Consider the following 25,882-nt stretch of genomic DNA (forward strand, 5'->3'; position numbering starts at 1 on the left):
AAGAGTGGCTAGTGTCTGTAGACCATTCCTCAATTTCCCTCCCTTTACTACCATTTAAGTGTAACTTGCTACCAAGTTCAACAGCTGTTTCAGCTCATACTGAATATCTCTTATTTGAAAAGCTCCATGGAAAGATACGAATATTTTTAAAACCTGGTATAAAAATGTTTGATGCAGTACATACTGATAAAAACAGCTTTCTTTTAGTAGTTGATCATGAAAACTACTACTGTAAAATATGAATTAGATACCGCTTTTGCAGTGTCATAAGTGCTTTCATGCATTCATGTGCTGTATTACTGATGATGCATTTACAAAAGTGCAATGGTTTTTAATATACCTACATAGTTGCAGTGGGTGGTACAACTGCAAGTATGTACCGTTTACCACAATTTTACCCAGTGTCAATCTTTGTAAACCGTAATGTTAGAAAAATGTTAGAACAAGAAAAAACCAAGCCATACCATACAGCAATTATTTGGAAGTTGTTAAATGTTTCGTTTAGTTGCAAGATACACGTTTATACACACACGTGGAGTATGCAATTGTTAGTAGTATAGTAAAAATCTTACAAAATGCAATGATATACACACAGTTATTTTAATTTTTCTTCTGTATAACAAAATCTGATACTGTATTATTCAATTTCCTTATCTGTGCATATTTTATATACAACTTGTACTGAAAAACTTTAACCCTAACAAATAAAACCAAACTTTACTTAGTGAGCTTGAGCTGACACTTTAAACCTTAGGGTCAAACACATGGTCTTTTCAAGGTATTCTTATACTCCTGTTATAATTTAGATCATATATAGCTATATTGTACCCTCCTTCACCTGCAATTTACAGTTTATATGAGACTTATTTTTTCAGTGTTTGTTCAGTTTCCCTTTCACTCCCCCTATATCACCTTAACACTGTAAGCTGTTCATTGTAATGTACCTCTGTTCCCTGCTGCAATATGTTTTTTTTTTTTTTTTAATTCCCTCTACTCCCTTCCTCTGGCTGTCTAACTACCAGCAAAGTTTTTTTTCTAACATAGCCACCTTATTTAAGAAATATTTATCCAGCTAGGTCTATGAGTCGAGCATTTATTGACTGTTTAATTATGATGCATACAAGTTAAGTATACCTTAGTTTAACCAGACCACTGAGCTGATTAACAGCTCTCCTAGGGCTGGCCCGAAGGATTACAGTAGATGTATTTTACGTGGCTAAGAACCAATTACAGCTTTCTTAAAATAACTGCTACCTGTAGTACGTTAATAGTACAAACATACACTGCATTCATTAACAGATCAGAAACTAAGAGCATAGAAATAGAGGGAGAAAGATTCTAATTTAAAACCTACAATTCTCCAGAACTCAAGTCAATAGCCTTTAGGGCCAGATTTTCCATAAGGCTCTTTTGGAATGAAGAAAGCCACTACATAGAGTATTATATTAGCCTGACTTGTGTATTAAAGCCTTTGAGAGAAAATCACAGATGTTTACTGACTAAATGTTAAAAAAAACAAAAACCTTGCACCAATTAAAATAAATAGGCCAACTAATTGAATGAAGAGATTACACTAATTTCACATTAGTAAAATAAAAATTACATGCTATCCTGAACTTGCATGGTTACTCAGAAGAACAGCTTTGGAAGATAAAAAATCCTTGAATTCACATTAATGGAAATAACCACTGATCCTTTCTGAGTGTGCAAATAGAGGGCTGTAATTGTTGAGGGATTCATCATATATTGGATGACTTGAGTTACACTAATGTTAAAAGGGCATTAATATATATTATGAACAGGCACTCTGACTATCAATACATACCAGCCCCTGTGGAAAAGAACTTGTCCGTCAACGGATATGATAAACCTCTTGCAAACTGTATTACAAAAACCCTTCAAGAAAGTTGTAAGATCTTGAGCATGGCAATTCATTCATTTTATTGATCATACATTAAATGAGATTAGAATTACCAAACAGACTTGGTAATCCATGTACTGTATCTTATTTAGTTCCAGTTTTTGTGCAAAAGAACAAGTTTTGAAATTAGTTCGCTTTTGTGCAAAAGAACAAGTTTTGAAAAGGCCTCAATTTTTTAATCCAGTTACTTAATGTAACTTTGATGCTATAAAATTTTATATAATATCTAAATGAAGTTAGCTGATTTTGATGGTAGACAATTTATAAAATTTAAATGAAGTTACAGTCTAAGGGCAGGTAAGCAATAAATCATAATTAACACAATCATCTATCTTGTCTTCCTAAATGCAAACTCTGCTGTCACATAATTTTCTTTGCCACCAAGCCTCCAAGAAATTTTCCCATTACACTTTTTTGTTTTAAATGTTTCCTCACTCTGTAATCCCCCACTGCACAAAACTTTGGTATGGATGTTACAAAATTTTTCCCAATTTGCTTCCCTACTAAAGGAAGAATCCCACTATGAACAACTATCCCATAGCTCTAACTTAAGACAGAACATTAAATCATTCTTCCTTTATGTAATTACTCAATGATTGCAAAAGAAGAATCTCAAAGCAGGCAAGTTATATAAGGAGTTGTTAAATAACATGAACTGTACTTCTTCCAATATCATGAAACATCTGACACAATGATATGACGTCAAAATCTAATATTTTCTTCTACCCAATTAGAGAAATACCTAACATACACAGAACCTACAATTCATAAAACTAATAATATCAGTGACTTTGATAGGCGGCCAAAAATTTTGTCCACTGATCTCAGCACACCGGAGATTCAACAACTTTGAGTAAATATTTTCAAGATTTTAAAAAAAACCTGCCAGAAAAACATTGAGATCATTTTGGCCATCTTCAAAGACAACTAAATAAAAGCATATGTAAACTATGAAAGTACAGTATATATGTTTTTATACAATACATAAACTAAAAAACTAAAAAATAGAATTCATATAATAAAATTTCTCAATCAAAAATACGTATACAAACAATATCAAAACACATGAGCCTAAGAAGTCTTTAAACCAGGGCCTGGACTCACAAGAATTGTTGCAGAGCCATTGGTGATAAGGATTACTTACCAATGTTTGTCTAATTCTAAGTTATCTAAGGCCACAGAAAAATCAATTAGGGACAGAAAAAAGACAAAAATTTAAAGCCCACTTCAATGCCCAGACAATATCAGAAATGCCATGGAGACCTTTTTCTTGAATCCAAGCCCTAAGTGGATTTAAGATTAACTGAGAAGCTATATTTGGTTTGCATCATACTTATAACCTGGAATGGTTTTTGGTTCTCTGTTGACACCTAATAGGAATGGTTTATGCTCTTATTCCCACGGGAGCTAAGACTGAGTAGTTCAAGTAAAACACTCCAGGTGAAAGCACATGTAATCACACACCCCTTAACTCCTTCATTCTGCGTTGAATGTAATAAGCCATGTCTTCGTACCTGTTAACATGAGAATATTTAGTATGTGGAGATATAAGCATGTGTTAGTTGTAGTTCAATATCATAGTTACTGTTATTAATGATCTACGATAAAAAATGAGTGAGAAAGAATAATTGTAAATGGCAGATTGCACATTACTGCATTAATAAACAAATGCTGTCCTACCTGCTGATTTACAATTCAGTTCAGAAAAGACATCCAGTAAGTAAACCTATGAATTTTGCAATTTTCTCACGATGAAATCCCTATACAGTAATAATTAAAACAATTATACTTATGAAAAGCATTGTACTCAAGACTGAAGACTTATTACACACTACTTGTACTTACTTTTGTCTTAATGCATGTATTTGCCTCATTTCTTCTTGTTCATACTGTAGCAATATTGCCCTACATTCGGCCAAACTCAGATTAAGAAACTGCGCCACCTGTAATATCATGCAATGTTCATTACATGCAGAGCAAATGCAAAAAAAACACACACAAAACACACACATATAATAATTTACTTGGGGAAATGGATTAGAAAAAAAATTCACACCTGTATAGTAAATGGATTAGAAGAAAAATTCACACCTGTACAGCAAATGGATCAAAAGAAAAATTCACACATGTACAGTAGTCTTCAACTTTGTTCATATGGTGGTTAAATGGGGCCCTCTCATCATGTCAAATCTTTATAATTAGTAAAAACCTATGAATACTGTACAGTACTTAATACACATGAGCTTACCTTCTTTGAAAAACTAAATGCTGTAACTTCTTAAGAACTACTAACCAATGATATAATTTTTAAAAAAGTGTACACAATGCAGCGATGTATTCCCCAATTAGTCGATCCTTGTTAAGACGGACTAATAGGGGGGGCCAGGGTGTCCGTCTTAGCTGAAAGTCTGCTTTAACCAGCAATACCTATATACTGGGTGTTTCGAAATTAGAGCCCCCCTTCACAGAACAAATGGAAAGTTATGAAGTTTTCTGCTATAGCCTATCTCCAAGTACATTATTTTAAGTTTCTATTAAGCTATTTTTCATTTTACATTTCTTGTGTTTTCAGACTGTCACACAGAGTTAGATACAGCCATGGCAGGAAATCAGATGGATTGTTCGAATCCGGGCTATAACCTTCAGAGAGGCCATGGATGCTGGTGCATCCTTCATTTCATGTTCCTGGATATTAAAAGAGATGAATCCTTTGTTAAAAGAAACTGGAACAAAAATCCATATGACTGTCATCGCGAAAAGAGTGAGAATCTTGGAAGGCCTGAAGTCCTTTCTCAGGAGTCAAAAGACATCATAGCTGAGGCAGTGGGTAGACCAAAAAAAGTCTTTACGTAAATTGGCGCTTGAACTAGAAACAAAAAGGGGAAAGAAGAGAAGTTATAGTACTGTATATCGTGAGTTGAAAAAATCTGGTATCAAGCCATTTCATGTTATCAGCAAGCCCAACATCACTCAGCAACAGAGAGAAGACTGTGCATGGTTTTGCAGTTCAATTCTTAAAGATTGGGATGAAGCTGACTTTCTCCATGTTGCCACTTCAGAGGAATTCTTCATTTACACAGACAGGAAGCCAAATCATAAAAATGACATCATTTGGGCTGCAAAGTTGGATGATATCGGCGATGACATGTGCTATTGCCAAGTCGTGAAATTTCCTGAATGTTTGGAAATTTTTCTCTGTTTCACAGCCAAATGGTTAATGTGGATCATCAAAGAAAAAGGACAGTCACGGAATGGTGAATACTTCAGAGAAACTGTGCTTACTTGTGGAGTATTTCCTTTCCTCAAAGATCCTGAAAATGTGTTATCTGTTGAAGAAGTCACATTTTTGCATGATAAGGTACCATGTTTCAAGGCTCTTCAGACACAGGAGCTGCTTTGAAACAGTGGTAACGATTTCTTGTCAAGTGAATTTCCAGGTAGCTCCCCTGACCTTAACGTGTATGAAAACATTGGTAGTATCTTAAAGGATCGTGTTGAAGCATGCACAGTGAACTACGATGGTATACCAAGCCTCGATGACCTGCGAAGAGAGGTGACCGAAGTGCTCAGGGAAATGGAGTTTGAGTCTTAGCTTTTTGCGATTTGCTGAAATCATACCCCTCAAGAATGCAGGCTGTGGTACAGGCAGATGGAGGCCACACAAAATATTAAATACTCGGAGAGAAACTTAAATAAATACCTGGTCTGAATTACTTTTGTTTTTGTCCATATCAATTTTAGTTTATGCTGTAGAGGGGGGGGGGGCTCTAATTTCGAAACACCCTTATATACCTATAAATATACTGTATTTCGTTACTTTTATACAGAGTATGAATTATAAACCAATGTAGAAACTTCTTATTTCCCACCGTTATCCCTAAGTTAAGGGGTCGGTTGCTTGATGCACCTTCTCCACTGCCTTCTATCAAAGGCATCATCCACCACCAAACCTCTTCTCTCCACATCTTCGTTCACTTTATTCTCGCCATCTAATTCTCTGTCTCCTTCTCAATCTTCTTCCTCTAACAGGTTCTTCCCAAGCCCTCTTCACTCCCTCCTCATCATCCATCCTTAACCCTTTAACGCCGAAGCCCTATTTACAAAAACGTCTCCCGTATGCCGGCGGCGTTCGGTGAGTTAGCGCCGGAGCGGAAAAAAAGTTTTTTTTTCAAAAAATCACAGTACGCTTAGTTTTTAAGATTGAGAGTTCATTTTTGGCTCATTTTTTTTGTCATTGCCTGAAATTTAGTATGCAACCATCAGAAATGAAAAAAATATCATTATCATATATAAATATTGGAATATATGACAGGAAAAAAAAAATCGTATATAATTGTATACAAATCGCACTGTAAGCAAAACGGTTAAAGCTAAGGACTTAATTTTTTTTAGTTGTATTGTACACTAAATTGCAATGATTTTGGTATATAACAAATTTTAAAACGATCAAAGCAATACAGAGAAAATATTATCACAAAATGATGCATGAATTCGTAACACGCGGACGTAAAAATTTTTTTATTTTAAAAATTCACCATAAATCGAAATATTGTGCTAGAGACTTCCCGTTTGTTGAAAAATGAAGCTAATTGATTGAATATTAGTAGACTGTAAGTGTTTTAGCTTACAATTGCAGTTTTCGACCATTTCGGTCGAGTTAAAGTTGACCGAAAGTCGAATTTTTTCTATTTATCGTGATTTATATGAAAATATTTCAAAACTGATAAAAGCTACAACCATGAGTTATTTTCTGTTGTATTCTACATGAAATTGCGCACATTTCCATATATAAAACTTTATGTAACGACTAATATAAAACAGTGCAAACATTACGACAACGTGACGAAAGAATTTCTGGCGCGGACGTAAGAAAAAGTTTTTTCAAAATTCACCATAAATTGAAATATTGTGCTAGAGACTTCCAATTGGTTGCAAAATTAAGGTAAATGATTGAATATTACTAGAATGTAAGAGTGTTAGCTTACAATTGCGTTTTTTGACCATTTCGGTCGAGTCAAGGTTGAAATTTTGGCAGTTATCGTGATTTATATGAAAATATTTCAAAACTGATAAAAGCTACAACCATGAGTTATTTTCTGTTGTATTGTACATGAAATTGCGCACATTTTCATATATAAAACTTTATGTAACGGCTAATATAGAACAGTGCAAAAATTACGACAAAATGACGAAAGAATTTCTGAAATTTTCGCCCGAGTTACCACAGGGCGTAAGAAAAAAAGTTTTTTTTTAAATATTCACCATAAATCGAAATATTGTGCTAGAGACTTCCAATTTGTTGCAAAATGAAGGTACATGATTGAATATTACTAGAATGTAAGAGTTTTAGCTTACAATTGCGTTTTTCGACCATTTTGGTCGAGTCAAAGTTGACCGAAGGTTGAAATTTTTTGTAGTCGACGTTTGCTACATCCACTCGGCATTCAACAGACAATTTTAGTCTACGTTTGCTACGTCCAACAGGTGTTTAAGGGTTAACACATGCCCATACCATCTCAGTCGTGACTCTCATATCACCTCTGTTATCTTTACTAAGCCTGCTCTTCTTATTTCATCATTCCAATCTCTCAAGCAGCAATATTCCCATAATCCATCTCAGCATTCTCATCTCTGTTCTCTCAAGCTTTACTTCCTCTCTTCTTAGAGTCCATGTTTCTGATCCATACATTGACACTGCTCCTATCACTGTGCTATAGATCTTGACTTTTAGCTTGAATGGCATTTTCGTATCACATACAACTCCAGCTACATCTCTCCACTTCCCCCACACCGCTTTTATCCTACTGTCCACTTCAGCCTCACATCCTCCCTCTTGGCGTAAGTAGATCCTAAGTATTTAAACTCTTCCACCTGTTTTTTAATTGAGCCTCTTCTTTCTTGTATTTCTATTCTGTCTCTATCATTCCTACTGCTCACTAAAACCTCTGTTTTGTTTACGTTCACCCTTAAGCTGCCCCTCTCTAAAGACTCCTGCCACTCTCCAACCCTTCTCTATAGGTCCTCCTCATCTTCAGCAGTAATCACCAGATCATCATCGTACAACAACTCCCACAGTACTTTATTCCTGATCTCTTCACTCAACACATCCATGACCAGCACAAACAAAAATGGGCTTAATGCTGACCCCTGGTGTAATCCAACTTCAAAGTTTTCTGTTTTCCCAACTGCTGTTCTTACTTTTGTGCTCGTTCTCTACTATATCATCTTGACCAACCTCACCAACTTTTCTGGGGTTTTCCTCTTCCTCAAAAACACCAAAACTTCACTTGTCTTGGGATTCTATCGTATGCCTTCTCCAGGTCTATAAAAGCACAATAAAGCTCCTGATTTCCCTCTAGCCTCTTTTCCTGTAACTGTCTTACTATGAGGATGGCATCCACCGTCCCTCTTCCCCTCATGAATACATACTGCTGTTTCCCGATCTTTACAATTTCTCTTAATCTCTCATCCAGTATCCTCTCTAAAACTTTCAATCCATGCTCTGTTAGTTTAATTCCTCTGTAGTTACCACAATCAATGGCATGTCCCTTCTGCTTGTATATATATACCATTAGGCTCTCCTCCCAGTCCCTTGGTATTTCTTCCTCTTCCCATATAGTTTTTAAAAAATCCAGCTTCCACTTCTCCCCCTCTGTACCTAGCAATTTGATAATTTCAATTTGGAACTCTGATGGACCTGGTGCTTTGCCATTCTTCATTTCACTTAATGCTCTCTTCACTTCTCTATCCTGTATCTCCATCACTGGTCCCTCCACCCTCTGTGCTTCCCCCATCATCTCTCTCTCATTTTCAGTATTTAAAAGCTGTTCAAAATACTCTCTCCATCTCTTCTTAATGTCTTCATCCCTATACAGTATATTTCCATCTCTATCCTTGATGACACCCAGTTTACCCAAATCTTGTCTCTGCCTTTTCCTCAAGTTTGAAATCTTATAGATATCCTTTTCTCCTTCTCTTGTTCATAGTCTTTCATTCAAATGCTCTGCCGCCCTTCCAATAGCCATACCTATCCTCCTCCTCGCATCTCTTTGCTCTTTTCTGTACCATTCCTTTGCACCCTGTGCATGCCTTACTTTCCAGTCCTTAAATGCTCCTGATTTTCTTTTAATTGATTCTTGCACCTCTCCATTCCACAACCACTTTTCTCCTCTCAACACTCCATATCCGCTGGTTCTTCCCACCAGTTCCTCCACTTCCCCCACACATATTTCTCTCATGTCTACCCACATATTTTCAACACTGTTACCCTGTCCAACTTCTATGTTCCCCCTTTCCTGCCATCTCTGTCTCACAGTCCAATGTAGAGATGTTTGAATTAAACCTCATAGTAAAAGAAGAAAAATGAAGAACAAAACATGATAAAAATTATAGAATTCAGCTGCATATGTAGATGCCTAGGCCAAGACATGAACGCATAACTGTTAAGTTAAAAGTTGTCTCTATAATGAAAAGTAAGATAAAGAAATTTAGATTACAGGTACACAATCATTTAACCGAAATCCTCTGGGCCAGATGTGTTTCTGTTTTTGGAATTTTTCAGATTTTGGAACTGTGGGGTCAGGAGCATAATTAATCATCACTATCGCAGCAAAAACATTTTTTTTCATGTTTTTTCATTTTAGTTATTTATTCATTATAGTTTACTATTATTTATATTAACATACTGTTAAATGAATAGTGGGAAAATTAAGACCATATGTTACTAACACATTTTGTTTTCAACAAAAACATTCCGTAAAACGCACAAATATACATGATCAAATTAACCCTTAAACGCCTATTGGACGTATCATACGTCGACTAAAATTGTCTGTTGGGTGCTGAGTGGACGTACCGTACGTCGACTACAAAAAAATTTCAACCTTCGGTCAACTTTGACTCGACCGAAATGGTCGAAAAACGCAATTGTAAGCTAAAACTCTTACATTCTAGTAATATTCAATCATGTACCTTCATTTTGCAACAAATTGGAAGTCTCTAGCACAATATTTCGATTTATGGTGAATTTTTGAAAAAAACTTTTTTCATACGCACGGGCGGTAACTCAGCCGAAAATTTTATAAATTCTTTCGTCATTTTGTCATAATTTTTGCACTGTTCTATATTAGCCGTTACATAAAGTTTTATATATGAAAATGTGTGCAATTTCATGTACAATACAGCTAAATACAACCCATGGTTGTAGCTTTTATCAGTTTGGAAATATTTTCATATAAACCACGATAACTGCCAAAATTTCAACCTTCGGTCAACTTTGACTCGACCGAAATGGTCAAAAAACGCAATTTTAAGCTAAAAATCTTACGAACTAGTAATATTCAATCATTTACCTTCATTTTGCAACCAATTGGAAGTCTCTAGCACAATATTTAAGTTTATGGTGAATTTCTGAAAAAAACTTTTTCCTTACGTCCACGCCAGAAATTCTTTCGTCACGTTGTCGTAATGTTTGCACTGTTTTATATTAGTCGTTACATAAAGTTTTATATATAGAAATGTGCGCAATTTCATGTAGAATACAACAGAAAATAACTCATGGTTGTAGCTTTTATCAGTTTTGAAATATTTTCATATAAATCACGATAAATGCCAAAATTTCAAGCTTCGGTCAACTTTAACTCGACCGAAATGGTAAAAAAAACGCAATTATAAGCTAAAACTCTTACATTCTAGTAATATTCAATCATGTACCTTCATTTTGCAACAAACTGGAAGTCTCTAGCACAATATTTGGATTTATGGTGAATTTCTGAAAAAAAAATTTTTTTTCCTTACGTCTGCGCGTGGTAACTCGGCCGAACATCTCAGAAATTCTTTCGTCATGTTGTCGTAATGTTTGCATCATTTTACATTAGTCGTTACATAAACTTTTGTATATGAAAATGTGTGCAATTTCATGTAGAATACAACAGAAAATAGCTCACGGTTGTAGCTTTAATCAGTTTTGAAATATTTTCACATAAATCACGATAACTGCCAAAATTTCAACCTTCGGTCAACTTTAACTCGACCGAAATGGTCAAAAACGCAATTGTAAGCTAAAAAACTCTTACATTCTAGTAATATTCAATCGTTTAACTTCATTTTGCAATAAATTGGAAGTCTCTAGCACAATATTTCGATTTATGGTGAATTTTTAAAAACATTTTCCTTACGTCTCGCGCGCGTAACTCGGCTGAACATCTCAGAAATTCTTTCTGTCGTTGTCGTAATATTTGCACCGCTTTATATTAGTCGTTACATAAAGTTTTATATATGAAAATGCGCACAATTTCATGTGCAATACAACAAAAAATAACTCATAGTTTTAGCTTTTATCGGTTTTGAAATATTTCCGTATAAATCACGATAAATAGAAAAAATTCGACTTTCGGTCAACTTTAACTCGACCGAAATGGTCGAAAACTGCAATTGTAAGCTAAAACACTTACAGTCTAGTAATATTAAATCAATTAGCTTCATTTTTCAACAAACGGGAAGTCTCTAGCACAATATTTCGATTTATGGTGAATTTTTTAAAAAAACATTTTTTACGTCCACGCGTTACGAATTCATGCATCATTTTGTGATAATATTTTCTCTGTGTTGCTTTGATCGTTTTAAAATTTGTTATATACCAAAATCATCGCAATTTAGTGTACAATACAACTAAAAAAAATTAACTCATTAGCTTTAACCGTTTTGCTTACAGCGATTTGTATACAATTATATATGAGTTTTTTTTCGCTGTCATGTATTCCAATATTTATATATGATAATGATATTTTTTCATTTCTGATGGTTGCATACTAAACTTCAGGCAATGACAAAAAAAATGATCCAAAAATGAACTCTTAATCTTAAAAACTAAGCGTGCTGTGATTTTTTGAAAAAAACTTTTTTCTGCTTCGGCGCTAACTCACCGAACGCCGCCGGCATACAGGAGACGTTTTTGTAAATAGGGCTTCGGCATTAAAGGGTTAATTGTAATTCAACTTGTGAATTTTATTGATAAGTAAGACTATAAAATACATTTCATCATACCAATCCTGGAGAGGGTTGTTCTTTATTGTAACTAAAGTCGTCATCAGTTTGCAGTCGTACATTTGAGGAAGGTCCAGGAACAAGGTTTGCAGGTGATGATGCATCACTACGACAGACTGTGTGGGATTTTTCACACCACTATATTAAAGTTAAAATTACTGTTAAATTCTTGTTTTCATGAAGAAATATTTATATAAAGCAAATTACAGTATTCCATAATTTTTGCCATCAGCAGTCAAGAAATCATGATCATAGCAACGTTCAAACTTAGTGCCGTACACACAATTTGTGATCGAAATATGCCTATAAATAGAACAGAAGTGGAGGGCTGTCATTGGTTAACAGATCACCATGGCAACCAGCCAGCCAATCTGGTTTTAGCTGTATCCTGTCTGAGAACATTTTGATCACATGAAGCTGACGATGACATAAGTGCATGTGGTTTGAATACAATAAGTAGTTTTTAAGTGTATGTATTTTACTGATTACATGAACAGCACGAATTTCTTCCCATTACTTTTGTAGTGCAAAATTGTTGATTCAGAGATTCTTCAGCAACAAAATTAATTTTTTTTTTGCTTCGGAAGATATTTACTAATGCTGCAATGCATACCTTCAGAATAAAATTCATCCCTTTAATCTCTCGAGGATAGAATTAAGCTGCATAGAGGGAACTGGCAATTTCTCTTTCTCTCTCTCATGTCATTTGCCATGTAAACACTGTTGTTCAGTAACTCGCCTTCTGTCTTCGTAAAGTTTACCTTTGTCGTGTCTTTCTTTCCTAAAAATATACAAAGCATCGTACTGTAGCTACCAGTCAGGCAGCAGATAGTTAAAACTGTCATTGCTCGGTGATTGGCTAAGGTACTTCCTACCCTTCCAGACAATGGTGTGCCGTAATGACTGAACGTACTGTGCACAAGTTAAATCAGTTACAAGTTAAAAGCATTTTAGTTTAGTACAGTATAAATACAGAATTGTATATATAAAATAAAAATATAAATGAAAAGTTTACTGTATGTATTTACCCTTGGTAAATAAGAAGGAAAACAGTATGAGACGAGCTGAGGAACACTATCTTAAATCATGGACAAACACAATGTATTTTAAATCGGCTGACCCTTTTCGGTGTCCGTCTTATCTGATATCCGGATTAACAGGGGTCCGGTTTAACGAGGGTCGATTGTATACTGACTGGATAAATAGATTTAAAATAAATTTTCTATACAGCCTACAGTATAGCATGCTCAAACTATGGTGGTTGTTCCTACAAGAGGGCAAACCTTTCTCTTTAATATCGACACCTTCGGCCAATGCTGGTCCAATTGCTGAAGCTTTGTAACATGACTGTTAACAAGTGGTAAATGAGTGAAAGGGTAAGGGTACCACTCAGTAGCTCAGTTGTCAGCAATCACTCGTTCTTTAAGCAATATTGCGGAACTTTCTTAACCTGGCTCTAACTGTTGAAGACTTTTGATTTGCTCTTTCTTTTTGACTCCTTTTGGTTTAAAATTTTAGCTTTCTTCTTACTGACTGTGATTACGGTTGTAATTAGATGATAACTGCTAATTTTCCTTCCCATAAATATGATGACAGGGTATGTGGGCATTCTGTTACCCGTGAACAAAAAACTTCATTCTTTTGGTTTCCTTTGCAGGGTAAGGGTTGTACGCTGTCTGTAACCTGTGCTAAAATTGCTGACTGGTCTCCTGCCTACTGCAAGAGATGTGAGTCAAAGATGAAGCAATCTTAGAAGATGCCAGTAGTGTCCTCCAAAGTTAAATTATTGCAGTTAAAGGGTACAGGAATACTACAGAGCAAACTCCTCAAGGGAAGAGTAGATCAGCATCATTTACTGGTAAAGATAATCTAGAAGATATGTTTGCAGAATTAGTTATCTCAAAACAATGGAGGGTGACAGATTTATGTGAGCCATGAGGGCATGCAAGGATTCTTTATGCAAAGAACAGGCAGGGCAGGTGGGAAGAGCAAGTACCCTGTAAGTTATGGGGGACCCAGCTTGTATGACTGAAGGTGGCAGTCATGGAAGTAAGAGAGCAAAGAAGGTAACGTGCTGGTTGAATCATGGGAGGAATTAATTGCTGGGAACATCTTCCTGATCAAAGGTAGTAAAAGTAGCACCTTCTCCAGACAAATCTGATGAAATGCAGTTTAACTGAGGAGGATGTTGAACAAGGACATATGAGGCATCCAGTAGATCGTCATCTAAGTGCTGCTTATACATGAACTTCCACAAAATGAGGTACCATTAATCATAACACTGCTGCCATGTTTCATAATTCACTTGCAGGAATCTGTTTGACCTCAGTGTAACAGACACTGATGATAAGAATCACTATCCAAAGAGGACATGAAAGGGTTGCAAGCTCTGCCATGCAGACCTTGACAAGTACACTAAGGCTTGCTAACAATTACATCAAGGTAAACAATTAGACATGCATTAACTATTTTACTAGGTTAGCACACCACACACTAACACACTGGATCCTAACAGATTTTTTATTAACTGCTAGCCACAAAATCACTGGCTAATAAAAAAAGCAAGTGAAAGAGGCCATAATAACACCCACAGAATCTTTCTTTATTTGCATACCACAAAAATTTGCCGTACTTAAATAAGAAAACAGGGCATGACTATAAACGTGTGGCAAGCCACAGAAAAAATTAAATACACAAGAATCTCCTGAAAACAACTGGGGAGAGAGACATTATCTGTACTTAGTAATCTGCCCCAGAAAGATATCCAAGACAACAACCCTAACACTAAAACAACAAAACAAAAACATGAAAGATGAAATATATGAAAAAGAAAATTAAGTAAAAAGTAATGCCCACTAAGCACAACTACAAGAAAAGTGATCCTGGTAACTACAGTGTTGACCCTACAGAGTGGAGTGGAACTGGCATCTGTAAGTGGGATGAAATATGCCATGTCTGCATCTCAAACATGAAGCATATATGGTTAAAGGGGTTCAACAAAACCGAATATATTTAATCTTTGTCCTCCTTAGGAGGAAATGTCCAAGATCATTTTTCATACCTCCCATCCATTCTCAAAATCAAAATACCATGATGGATATATTTCTTCTTCTGTCTGCTCTTTTCATCATTACTACAGAAAAGTTCATGTGATATTTAGCCAGTATATGGATATACTGTATACTGAATTCCTATCAGTATTGTAAGTTGGTTTTCAGCATGCCACCCTCAGTGGTCTGGTTAAACTATATCTTATAACTAACCAGACCAGTCATATTTCCAGATACTTGCTGGTTAGCCTACATAATTTGTTTTCAGGTGAACACTGGAGCAGGGCAAAATCCAAAAAATGTAAACATGGAAAAAGCATAGGGAATAAACGATAAAAGGCAGAAGGCCATGCAGCTATATGTAGAAGGGTTCAGCAAAGAACTGTTAATACTACCGACTACAATATCCAACAAGCAAGGGGTATTGCAACAGTCAATACCCCTTGTAATGTATTACTGTTCAAACTGCAAAAGTCACTCTTCCTAGTTATTTTATCCTCAAGTATAATATGGCACTGAAAATTTTTCTAGCCTAACGTATCCTTAAATTATAAAATTATGTGATCCACTCACCTGTTCACGTTGTTCTTTTTACTCTATGCAATCCAGCTTACGACAACAAAAACCACAAACAGACTTACAACCCAACCATTATCGACCTAACCTTCAGAGAGCTCTCTCTCTACCCTTTTCCACCATGCTTTCAACACTCCCGCTCCTTGTTTGTTTACATTTTTCTCCCTCCCGCCATTTTCGTCCTGTGACGTCACAACAATAACATACTCTTTAAACATAAGGAATGCTATGCTATAAAAACATCTTATAAAATTAAACATGTGCTTTCTTTTTATACATTCTGTAATACCCATACACTTCATCAATGCAGAAAATAAAATAATGACTAACTTATAAAACTAACATACATTCACACTTATCTCCTTCTCCCTCCCCTCCAGCCTTTTCTTATCCTAATCCCCTCTAATCTCCATTATTCTCCAATTCTTTACCCTCTACATAATTCCTAATGCTTTCCCCCAGAAACTCCAGCTTTGGTCAATACATCAGCTATTTGATGCTTTCCTTTTATCCATCTCACCTCACTTATTTCTCCAGATTCTATTGTTTCTCTTATTGCTGCAATATCAATTTCTGGATCGGGGTCCCGTGTCACCCGGTGAAATAGTCCATTCAGCACTTATTTCTAGGTAATTCCGTTGCTAGATACCAGAGAAAGCTAAATGAAATGCTGGAGTTACTACCCCCAGAGCGAGCTCCACTAGATGGAGTCGTGTATGGAAAAGGGTGAACTACAAAAACACGGAACCTTATCCTATAGAGATTCCCAATGTCAAAAGTCCCAACGAGAGAGGTGCCGATACAAGCCCATGCACTACTCGCGGACTGTATACAAGGCAACACTAGCTGCATTCCATTTTAGCACGTTTTTTCGTTCACACGTAATTTCGTTGTGATCCTTATTTTGTGCTCTATTTTGGATTTTTTATGGCATCCTCAAAGGTTCTTCTTCAATTACTTGAGTACCAGTGTTTTGTTGTTTTTAGGCGATTGAGGCTTCTTATTTTCCTTTTAGTTTAATAATTAAAGGGATTTATAATGCCCGTCTCGATCTCCTCTCACGTCGTCTCTTGACCTCTCTTGGTCTTGGGTCGGCATGTTTGTTTTGTGTTTTTTATTTGTATCCCTTTTTATTTGGGATATTTTACCATTAATGATCCCTAACTTTAGTGGGTTTGATTAATTTTTGTTTGTTCTGTACCCATTTACTACTAGAAGTGCTGTTTAGCGTTTAGGCTACGAGCTACCCCTCGCCCATTCGCTTTTTATCATGGCTTCATTACGAGAGTGATTTTTATTACGGGAGTGATGTTTAGCATTTAGGCTACGAGCTACCCACTCGGGCCCATTCGCCTTTTATCATGGCTTCATTACGGGAGTGATGTTTAGCGTTTAGGCTACGAGCTACCCCCTCGGGCCCATTCGCTTTTTATCGTGGCTTCATTATGAGAAGTGTTGTTGAGCGTTTAGGCTACGAGCTTCCCCCTCGAGCCCATTCGCTTATTATCATGGCCTCATTATGCTTTATTTTTGTCACTCACTTCTCTTAGCCTTTGGGGATCTTATTTTCATTGGTACTGTTACGGTTTTTACTTTGTTTTTATAATTTTGTTTATTTTGTGAATTTTGTGTTCCCTTCCTGGTCAAGTGCTGTCTTGCTGTTTAGGCTACGTGGTTCCCCCTCGGACCTATTCGCTTCTTATTTTGGCTTTATTTTGCCTTGTTTTAGACTCACTTCTCTAAGTGTGTGGGAACATGATTTTCATTGTTACATTTAATTTTTGACCTTGTGCTTGGATGCTTTTGAATTTTGTTAATTTTGGGATACTTTCATTTAACTGGAGGTCGGTCATGTCCCTTCACGTCCATGTTGTGTTGGGCCTGCCTATCCTCCTACATGTACCTTATAGACAATTTTTGTTTTATTATGATTTTTTTGAGTTATTGGTTAGCCTTACCCCTCTCTCCTAGGCTTCCTTCCTTTACATCGCCTCAGTTAGGTTAGCCTAGGGGTTGGCTGTAACACTTTTTCTCTTCGGGGAAAAATTCGTTAAGGAGGGGACGATCTCGATCTGTACGTATGAGTTTCATGTCGGTGATCTCGTTCTGTACATGTGTGTTTTATGTCTGGTACTTCACTTTGTTTGGTTTTGGCTTGGATATATTGCCTCGTCCACCTCTCCCTGTTTCAAGCTTTTCACTTAGGCTAATGTTCCTAATAAGTTAAGCTGGAATAGCGAGGGTTTACCTGCGTAGCCTATCCTAGTTCAATCCTTCTTTGGGTTGCTTACAAATGGTGACCGGGAGTGCTCTCCCCACTCCTGTTCACACTTCTTTTACCGACTATATATATGTTATTTTGTGGTTTCAGAGCCCTTCTCTCCCTTTTATCCTTTGCTCTCTCTCTCCCCTTGGTTTGTTTTCAAAGTTTGTTAACTTTCCAAGGCTTGAGAGCAATTATCCTTATTTTATGTTGTAGCCTATCCCCCCCTCTGCACTGATTGATTGTCCCTCGGTGTGTCTGAGTTGGCACTCCACCTGGACCTGGAGGTGACCAGGAGTGCTCTCCCACTCCTGTTCACACTCCTTTTATCTTTCATTGCTCTCCTGGCCGTAAAGGTTTTTGCCCTTCCTCTCTTTTTTTCTCTCGCTCTTGTCGTGCAACACAGCTTACATAGCGAGGGGATCTATGAGAATCTCTGGGCGCCCGGGAGTGCTGTCCCACCCTGGTCGCTGCTTTGGGTTACCAACCTCCTGGCCTATCCTTCCCCCTTCCTTTTATGTCGACTATTTCCCTTATCGTGGTGCTTCCTACATGTTCGCACCTCACTGTTGGGATCTCATACGAGGCCAGTTAGCGTTCTCCACCTAACTGTCTTCTGCTTTATTTACTTTCGGCGTTCCCCTCCTTTTGCTACTACCTGTTCGGTGTTTCGTTATCTTGTTGGGCGCTCTCCTTGCTTACTGCTATGGCGGTTTTAGTGTTTAGCGGTCGGCGTTTATTCCCCCCCCCACTGCTATTACTTCGTTCAGGATATCCTCCTCCGGGGTTTTCCTCTCTAGGCTCGGAGTGCGCCCACTTCCGAACAGTTCATAACCTTCCCACATTTTGTTCAAACATGATCGCTCGAATGTTCCGTTGACTCTGTTTTTATGTCTATGAGTTTTGTCCTGTTAGCCCGGTTTCTCTCCGGTTTTCTCCGGGGGTTTTCCTGGTCTGACTAGGCTATGGCTGCTACGGTACTCTGCTCCGGCATCCGTTCCAGCATGCCCTTTTCTCATACGTTTTCGGCTGGTTTTGTCAAGTGCAGGAATGCTCCGCTATCCTGCAACAAACCAGCGGTCACGGAGTCTATAGCTCCCATTCCGGTCGCAGTCTGTTTTGGATTTATAGTTTGGCACGGAAGGTTATGAAGTACGCTATGCTCTCCTCGAGCAGACTTCTTGATGAACCCGTAGGTTTTATATATACCTGTCGGTTTCGTCTCCGCCAAACTTGGCCTCGTGACTTATTCTTGACTCGGAAGGTTGTAAAATGTACGCTATGCTCTCTCCGAGCAGGCTACTTGATGAATCCGTAGGTTTTATTTACACCAGTCGGTTTATCGCGCCAAACGCCGCCTCCTTTGGCTTATTATTAGTCGTTTGGCACCCGGCAGATTGCGTTATGCGCTATGCTCTCCCGAGCAGGCTACCTGATGAATCCGTAGGTTTCATATATACCTGTCGGTTTTACCTCCGTCAAGCTCCGCCTCATGTGGCTTATTAATAGTCGCTCTTTCGGCGATAAATCGGTAGGTTTCACATATACGCCTATCGATTTCACTCCGCCAAACTCCGTCTCCGGGCGGGATTCTCGTTAATTCGGTAGGTTTCATATAAACCTAATGGTTCTCCGCCTCTTGTGGCTTATTAATAGTTAATCTTTCGGTGTTTGGGCTCTCTCCGGGCGAGATTCTCGGTGGATCGGTAGGTTTCATATATGCCTATCGATTTCCTCCGCCAAACTCCGTTTCCGGGCGAGATTCTCGGTAAATTGGTAGGTTTCATATACACCTATCGGTTTTTCCTTCGCCAAACTCCGTCTTATATAACTTATTAATAGTTGTTCCTCCGGTGTCTGGGGTCCTAATTTTTCCCCCTCCTGGAGGCCGGCCGCAAGTCTTGTAACTCTTCGCTTCAAGTTAATTGTTTACCGAGAGTTTTCTGAAGACGTTGCGGCCTTCTGTCTCGTTCTCGGACCTGTGAACATCGTCCCGGAGCGATAAGTAGGTGCGGGAATAATTGAGGCAAACCTTTTCCGCTTAGCTCGGAATTAGGTAAGGCAAACTTTTCCTTTAGGGGATTCGTTACCTTCTCATCCCTTTTCGACGGTTCCTGGTCTACCGTCCCTAAGGTGAAGTCAGTAAAAAAAAAAAAAAAAAAAAAACCCCCTTTTAAACCAAGAAGACCCGCTCCGGGGCCCCCTCAAGGACGCGTCTCGGATCTCTAATCCGGTGCCATCTACTGAGTTTGGCCTCGTCTTCTTCTGAAAGGGACACGGCCCAAGCAAAGCAAGGCGGTTACCCCCTCCTTCCTTTGTTGAAAACTCTTTTGCGGGTCTCCTTATAAGGAGCTCGATTTGAGGGTCATTGTCAACCTATTAAACTAACTATCTACCTCATGGTCCATGCCTTCCCTTTCCCAGGAGCTTAAATCCCAAGAGATTAATCTCAAGACTCATTGTCAATGGATCACCTGTTAAGTCCTGCTCCGTTCCGAATTCTATCGTTCGGACATCTCCACCTCTTTTCCCCTCCAGTCTGGGGAATCTTGGTGCCTTCCCTTTATGCTTCCCAGCATGAAGGCACCCTCCTGTCGGGGTGTGGGCACACGGAGGTTGGTGGAAGGGCATTTCTTCCCTTCCGGTCTGGTATCCTCTTATCCGGTTTTACCAGGCTGTCAGAACGAGCATGGCATCTGTCTGGCAGGATCCATAAGTGAGCCCTCAGCTAGGGGCTGGACACATCGTCTCCCTGAGAACTCTAACGGACGGGCAGGCGGAGAATTCCAAGTTCACGCCAGCTGTGGGGTCTTACCATGCTCTCTTTGAGAGCCCTGTTTCTTACCCCTTGTGCTCCGAATGTAGCCCCTCTTATCAACAGGCTTGTTTTGAAAATGTATCGCTGAGGCATTTCCGGGAGACAGATATCACAGATACATTCACAGTGAATCTTCTAACCCCGGACTACGCTTCTAATTTATTCAGCGTACAGCTCCCTAAGCTTCCGGAGTCAATTTTCGGAAGCTGAAACAGGGTGTAAGTCAGGCTTGCCCGTTCCGCCTTGAGCTGAAAAATCTTATGAACAGTTTCACCTGGAGAATTAATCTTTTCCCCAGGTGGGCGTTGTTACGGCCCGTCTGGGGCTACTATGGTTACCCAGAGCCTCCGTTCTCATGGGTGTCTACCCTACGAGCAGAAACGGTCTGATCTTGCCGGGACCTGTCCCAAGTCCGGCAAGAAGTTCATGTAGTTCAGGAGCCCCCCTGCTCAGGCGGTGGTGCAGGCTCTTCAGGTCTCTGCCCCTAGACAGCCGTCAGCTCTCACTCCCAGCCTCCACCTCGATGTGTGCGGGTTCAGCCAACACATCAGCCCCTTTGTAACACCCCGTGTGTCTCTGCCTCCCCACGTGCCCGCCGGAGTTTTCTTTGCTTCATACGAAAAACCTAAGGAAAGAATTTTCACTAGACATTTGGCCAGAGGCTCTGACCCTCGGGGTTATCATAGGGGCAGGGATGCATCCTACTCCTCTCCGAGAAATTGGGAAGGCATTCGCTTCACGGGAGGTAATCAAGCCTCCTCCCTGTAGTATTTCTCATATGGGTGGGAGGCTGTACCATTTTCGGGGCCACTGGAACTTCAGTTCCTGGGCCCAGAGTATAGTTATCAGGGCCCGGGTGGAGCTGGACTGTTGTGCCCCCCAATCAGGTTCGATCAGCCTCCGGCCAGAGTTCTGGGGGTCTTTGTGAATGGCCTGTCAGGCTTTTTCAGTCTGCCAAGGAAGTTCCCTTCCACTGGAAAATTTTTCCGGGCGTGTCCCGTTTGTTTTCCTTATTCATGCGGCAAGTCTCGGTTGCTTACAGTCTTGTGGGTTCGGATCCTACTGCGCCGTGGAGCCGTAACCACCTCTATAGACCTTTCCGACGCTTCCTTTCACATCTTGGTTGCAGAAAGGTCCTATCCCTTCTTGGGATTCAGACTCGGGGAGCAGGCGTACCCCTTCAGGTTCATGCCCTCCTCAATGCGGCTCCAGAGTCTTTGCCAGTTTGAACAATACCGTAGTTCAACAGCTCCGGTATTAGGAGGCTATACTAGCTGCATATCTAGTTGCCTGGCTCATTTGGGCACCCAGCGTCGGGAATTGCCTGAGGGCGCCGGTCATTATAATCGGTTCCTAGAGTCTTTGGGCTTCTAAGTAACCAGGAAGGAATCCCACCTGATTCAGGAGGGTAGCCTTCCGTAGTTATGAATCCAGTGGAAGTGGAAAGAGATAGCAAGGACATCCTATCTTTTCATCATCTCAAGCATACCTCTCCCCATGCCCAAGAAAAGGTCCTGGGTTTTCTCCAGTTTGCTTCAGTGACGGTTCTCCTTCTGAAGTCAAAGCTAGAGTTTATGACCGGGGTATGGTGGAGTCAGGGACGTGTCTCCTTGATTCCTCATGCTTGAATAGTGGCCTCTGGCCTTGCACAACTGTCAAGTGCTTACCGAAGTCAGTTCCTCTCCAGCTTTCCCCTCCGGCCTCAGTATTCCACACCGTCACCTCTCTGGGCGGGTGAGGTGGATATTTTTTGGCCCAATGAAGTACATGGTACTTAGTCGGTCACGTTCGGCAGTTCCATATCAACGCTTTGGAGGGCGGTGACAGTCTTCCTGTCCTTGGGAAACTTCTTCCCCCAAGAGGTTTCCTTTTAGGCTGGTTCTGAACAAAACAGCAATAGTGCGCTCTGCGTAAACAAGTGGTTTTGGACTCGAATTGCTTCGTTCAGGTTATGGTTCATTCTTCTCCATAACCAACAGACGAGGTGCCTCTGTCTACCACCCTTCTCTCGTAGGGGTCCAAAAGGTCACTGCTTTTTCCCTATCCAGGGCCTCCCCTGGTGTCGGAATAGTCCTTAGACGGAGCGTCATTCAGGTAGTCTTGTGACCTTTTCCTGGGCCTGGAAGTAGGTCTGTTTGCAACCCAATTCAGCCACAAACTATCAAGCTGTCCCGTCTGGTATAAACTCAGCCTCGTCAGCCCCCTCAAACTCTGATGTCCTGGCTTTGTGGTCTTTGTGAATCTTACAGTTTAGGAGGAAACTGATATTGGTCCTGTTATTACTGTTTTCCTGAAATCAGTTAAGGGATCCTACTCTACTGCAGTATGGTTCTGCAGTTAAGTAACTAGCACTCTTCACATAGTTTTCAAGCTACAGTACTGATGCGGCCGCATTGGCCTCGAGGAAAGTGTTTTGTTGGAACCAGACTCACAGGCCCTTAACTTTCATCCCTGAGGTCTGTGTTCGTCTAAGAACAGTACTCCGTCCACATTCGGTTTCCTGGTCTTTGAGTAATGTATCGGAGTTAGCTTCGGTAACCAACAATCATCTTGTTCTTACCTTTCCTTGTTAAGGAAGTCCCAAAAATTTTTAATCAGCTTAGCTTCTAGTGTTAGTTTTCCTGTACTGTCTGCCCCCTGTCTGGCGGAACCAATCAGTTTGGTTTCCCCATCATCAGGGTAGTGTTGTGAATTCCTCACCCTAACTTTCTATCTACAATTGAAGGTCCTCATTTTCGGTGGTCACCTTGGAAAGTACTCCCCTTTTACAAGGTCTGTTTCTGTGTCCAGTTTTCTCCTTGCAGGCTTTTTAGACAGGACCTCGCAATTTTGTCAGGTCCTCTCCTTTAAAAAAGGGGGGGGCACTGTCATTGGGTCTGCTATTAGGCAGGAAGTATTTTCTTAATACAAGTCTATTCAGGTGCTATTCTAAGCTCACGATCTTAGACGGTGACCACTTACATTATTTTCATTACATGAACTTAGAGGACCTTACTAATGTTCAGGGTAGAATTCTCCTAGTTTTCAACGTTTCTATTTAAGTCTTTAATAGCATAAGAATGATGTTTATTTCTCTGTTACTATTTCACCGGGTGACACGGGACCCCGATCCAGAAAAAGGATTTTGACAAAGGAAAAATCTATTTCTGGGGAGGGGCCCGTGTCACCCGGTGACCCACCCCTGTTTTTCATTCTCTCCCTCCCTTGATAAACTTCATTCTAGTGAGGTGGGTGCTAACATGGAATGCGGCTAGTGTTGCCTTGTATACAGTCCGCGAGTAGTGCATGGGCTTGTATCGGCACCTCTCTCGTTGGGACTTTTGACATTGGGAATCTCTATAGGATAAGGTTCCGTGTTTTTGTAGTTCACCCTTTTCCATACACGACTCCATCTAGTGGAGCTCGCTCTGGGGGTAGTAACTCCAGCATTTCATTTAGCTTTCTCTGGTATCTAGCAACGGAATTACCTAGAAATAAGTGCTGAATGGACTATTTCACCGGGTGACACGGGCCCCTCCCCAGAAATAGATTTTTCCTTTGTCAAAATCCTTTTTTTAATCTCTTACTACTTACTCCGGTACTTGATTTTATTGCAGTCATTAGGGTTTTACTATCAGTTTTCACCAGTGCTTCTAATTTTCTCCCTCCTACTATCTCTTCCCACAAATGTTTGAAATATATCAATCCTTCTATGGCCTCCCCAACACTCAGAGCTTCTGCTTCAATGGTGGACTTTGCTACTCTTCTGGATTTTCTGGATTTCCACCATATAGGGCTTCTCCTCTTACCATCTGTCAATGATATCACATAACCTAATTGAGTATGACCATCTTCAATATTCCCGAATGAAGCATCTGCATAGGCTTCCCAATAAATCTTTTCTTCTTCTAACTCACTTATTATCACTTCTCCCATTATGCAATTAGTTTTTCTCACTATCTTAATCAGCTTTCTCATATCTTGAGTCGTTCCTTCTTTAAAAGCTTTACTTAATTCACTAACATCACTTGATATTTCTGGCACAGTATGTAGCGATACCCAATTCAACTGTCCTACCACTGATCTATATTCTGTTAACTCCTTTTGTCCTAATACTCTATTACCTGTAAATCTTGTGGCTTCTGGTTCTCTTATAGAATTTATATACTGCCACTGATTAAGACAAATTCCATTTTCCTTATGCTCTACTATTACTCCTATATACTTAAAACTTTTACGTTCTTGTTCTCCTACTTGTAATTTCCCTTTCAATTTCCCAATTGTTTCCTTTAAAAATCCTTCAGTTCCTCCATAGCAAAAGTCATCTACATGTGTACATAAAATACCATTCAATTTATTGTCTTTCTTCCAAAAGAATATTTTAGGTTCTAATCTACTCCTCTCACCTTTAAGCTCCTCCACCAGTTTTACCACCTTACAATACCATGCCTTTGCTGCATCCTTGAGCCCATAAACAGTTTTCTTCAATTTCCATAATCCACTCCAACCATCTTCACTAAGTGTTTTTAAATATACCTCTCGTTGTATTTCATCACCCTGTAGATATGCAGTTTTTACATCTAACGTATAACAATTCCAATCTTTCAGTTTTATTACTGTCAAACAAAATTTTAAAATTTTGGCATTGCATGTAGGAGCATCTTTTTCCCATTCAGCCATTTCTTCTTCAAAACCTCTAGCTACCAATCTTGCTTTACATATCCTTTCCCCACCTTTTACCTTTTCAGTTACTATCCATCTTGTAGATATAGCTTTTTGTCCAATGTCATTTACCTCCTCATATACCTTGTTTTCTCTCCAACTTTGTAGTTTTTTCTCTTTAGCTTCAATTACATTTCTATTTTCGAATCCTAGCAAAACCTCTCCTTCATCTTCAATTTTTTCTACATGACTATAATCTCTTAAGTCAACCCATCCCTTGTCACCTGACTGTGAGTCTTCTACATTGTACGAATCAGCCCAAGATTTGCTTGATCTTTTCCCTGCAAGGCTCAATATCATCCACTCTTCTACTTGTCCTGTATTTTTGTTTATAGCTCTAACTCTATTTCCCTTTCTGAATTTGGGTACCTCTTCTATTAACTCACTTTCTTCTGTTACCTCACTTTCCCCTTCATCTTCCAGTGTTTCCTCTGCCAAATCTCTTTCTATAGTCTCTTCTATATCAGCATTCCTTCTCCAGCCAATTATCATCTTTCCTTCCTGCTCAT

The 25,882-nt window shown here is 39.2% G+C and overlaps 1 protein-coding gene across 1 annotated transcript in view; it reads right to left on the minus strand.

The window, feature by feature from the left end:
* Window positions 1-1,771: 1,771 nt before the first annotated feature.
* Window positions 1,772-25,882, minus strand: part of Rassf (Ras association family member) — a 138,298-nt gene continuing 114,187 nt past the window's right edge. Inside the window, exons 9-10 of the mRNA XM_067127564.1 lie at window positions 3,767-3,864; window positions 1,772-3,435 (exon numbers count right to left, since the gene is read on the minus strand). Of these exons, the coding sequence (XP_066983665.1) occupies window positions 3,378-3,435; window positions 3,767-3,864 (156 nt within the window). The 3' untranslated portion in view covers window positions 1,772-3,377. The remainder of the gene's footprint in view (window positions 3,436-3,766; window positions 3,865-25,882) is intronic.

The sequence above is a fragment of the Macrobrachium rosenbergii genome, chromosome 25 (genome assembly GCF_040412425.1).
Source record: "Macrobrachium rosenbergii isolate ZJJX-2024 chromosome 25, ASM4041242v1, whole genome shotgun sequence".
Classification (NCBI taxonomy): Eukaryota; Metazoa; Arthropoda; class Malacostraca; order Decapoda; family Palaemonidae; genus Macrobrachium; species Macrobrachium rosenbergii.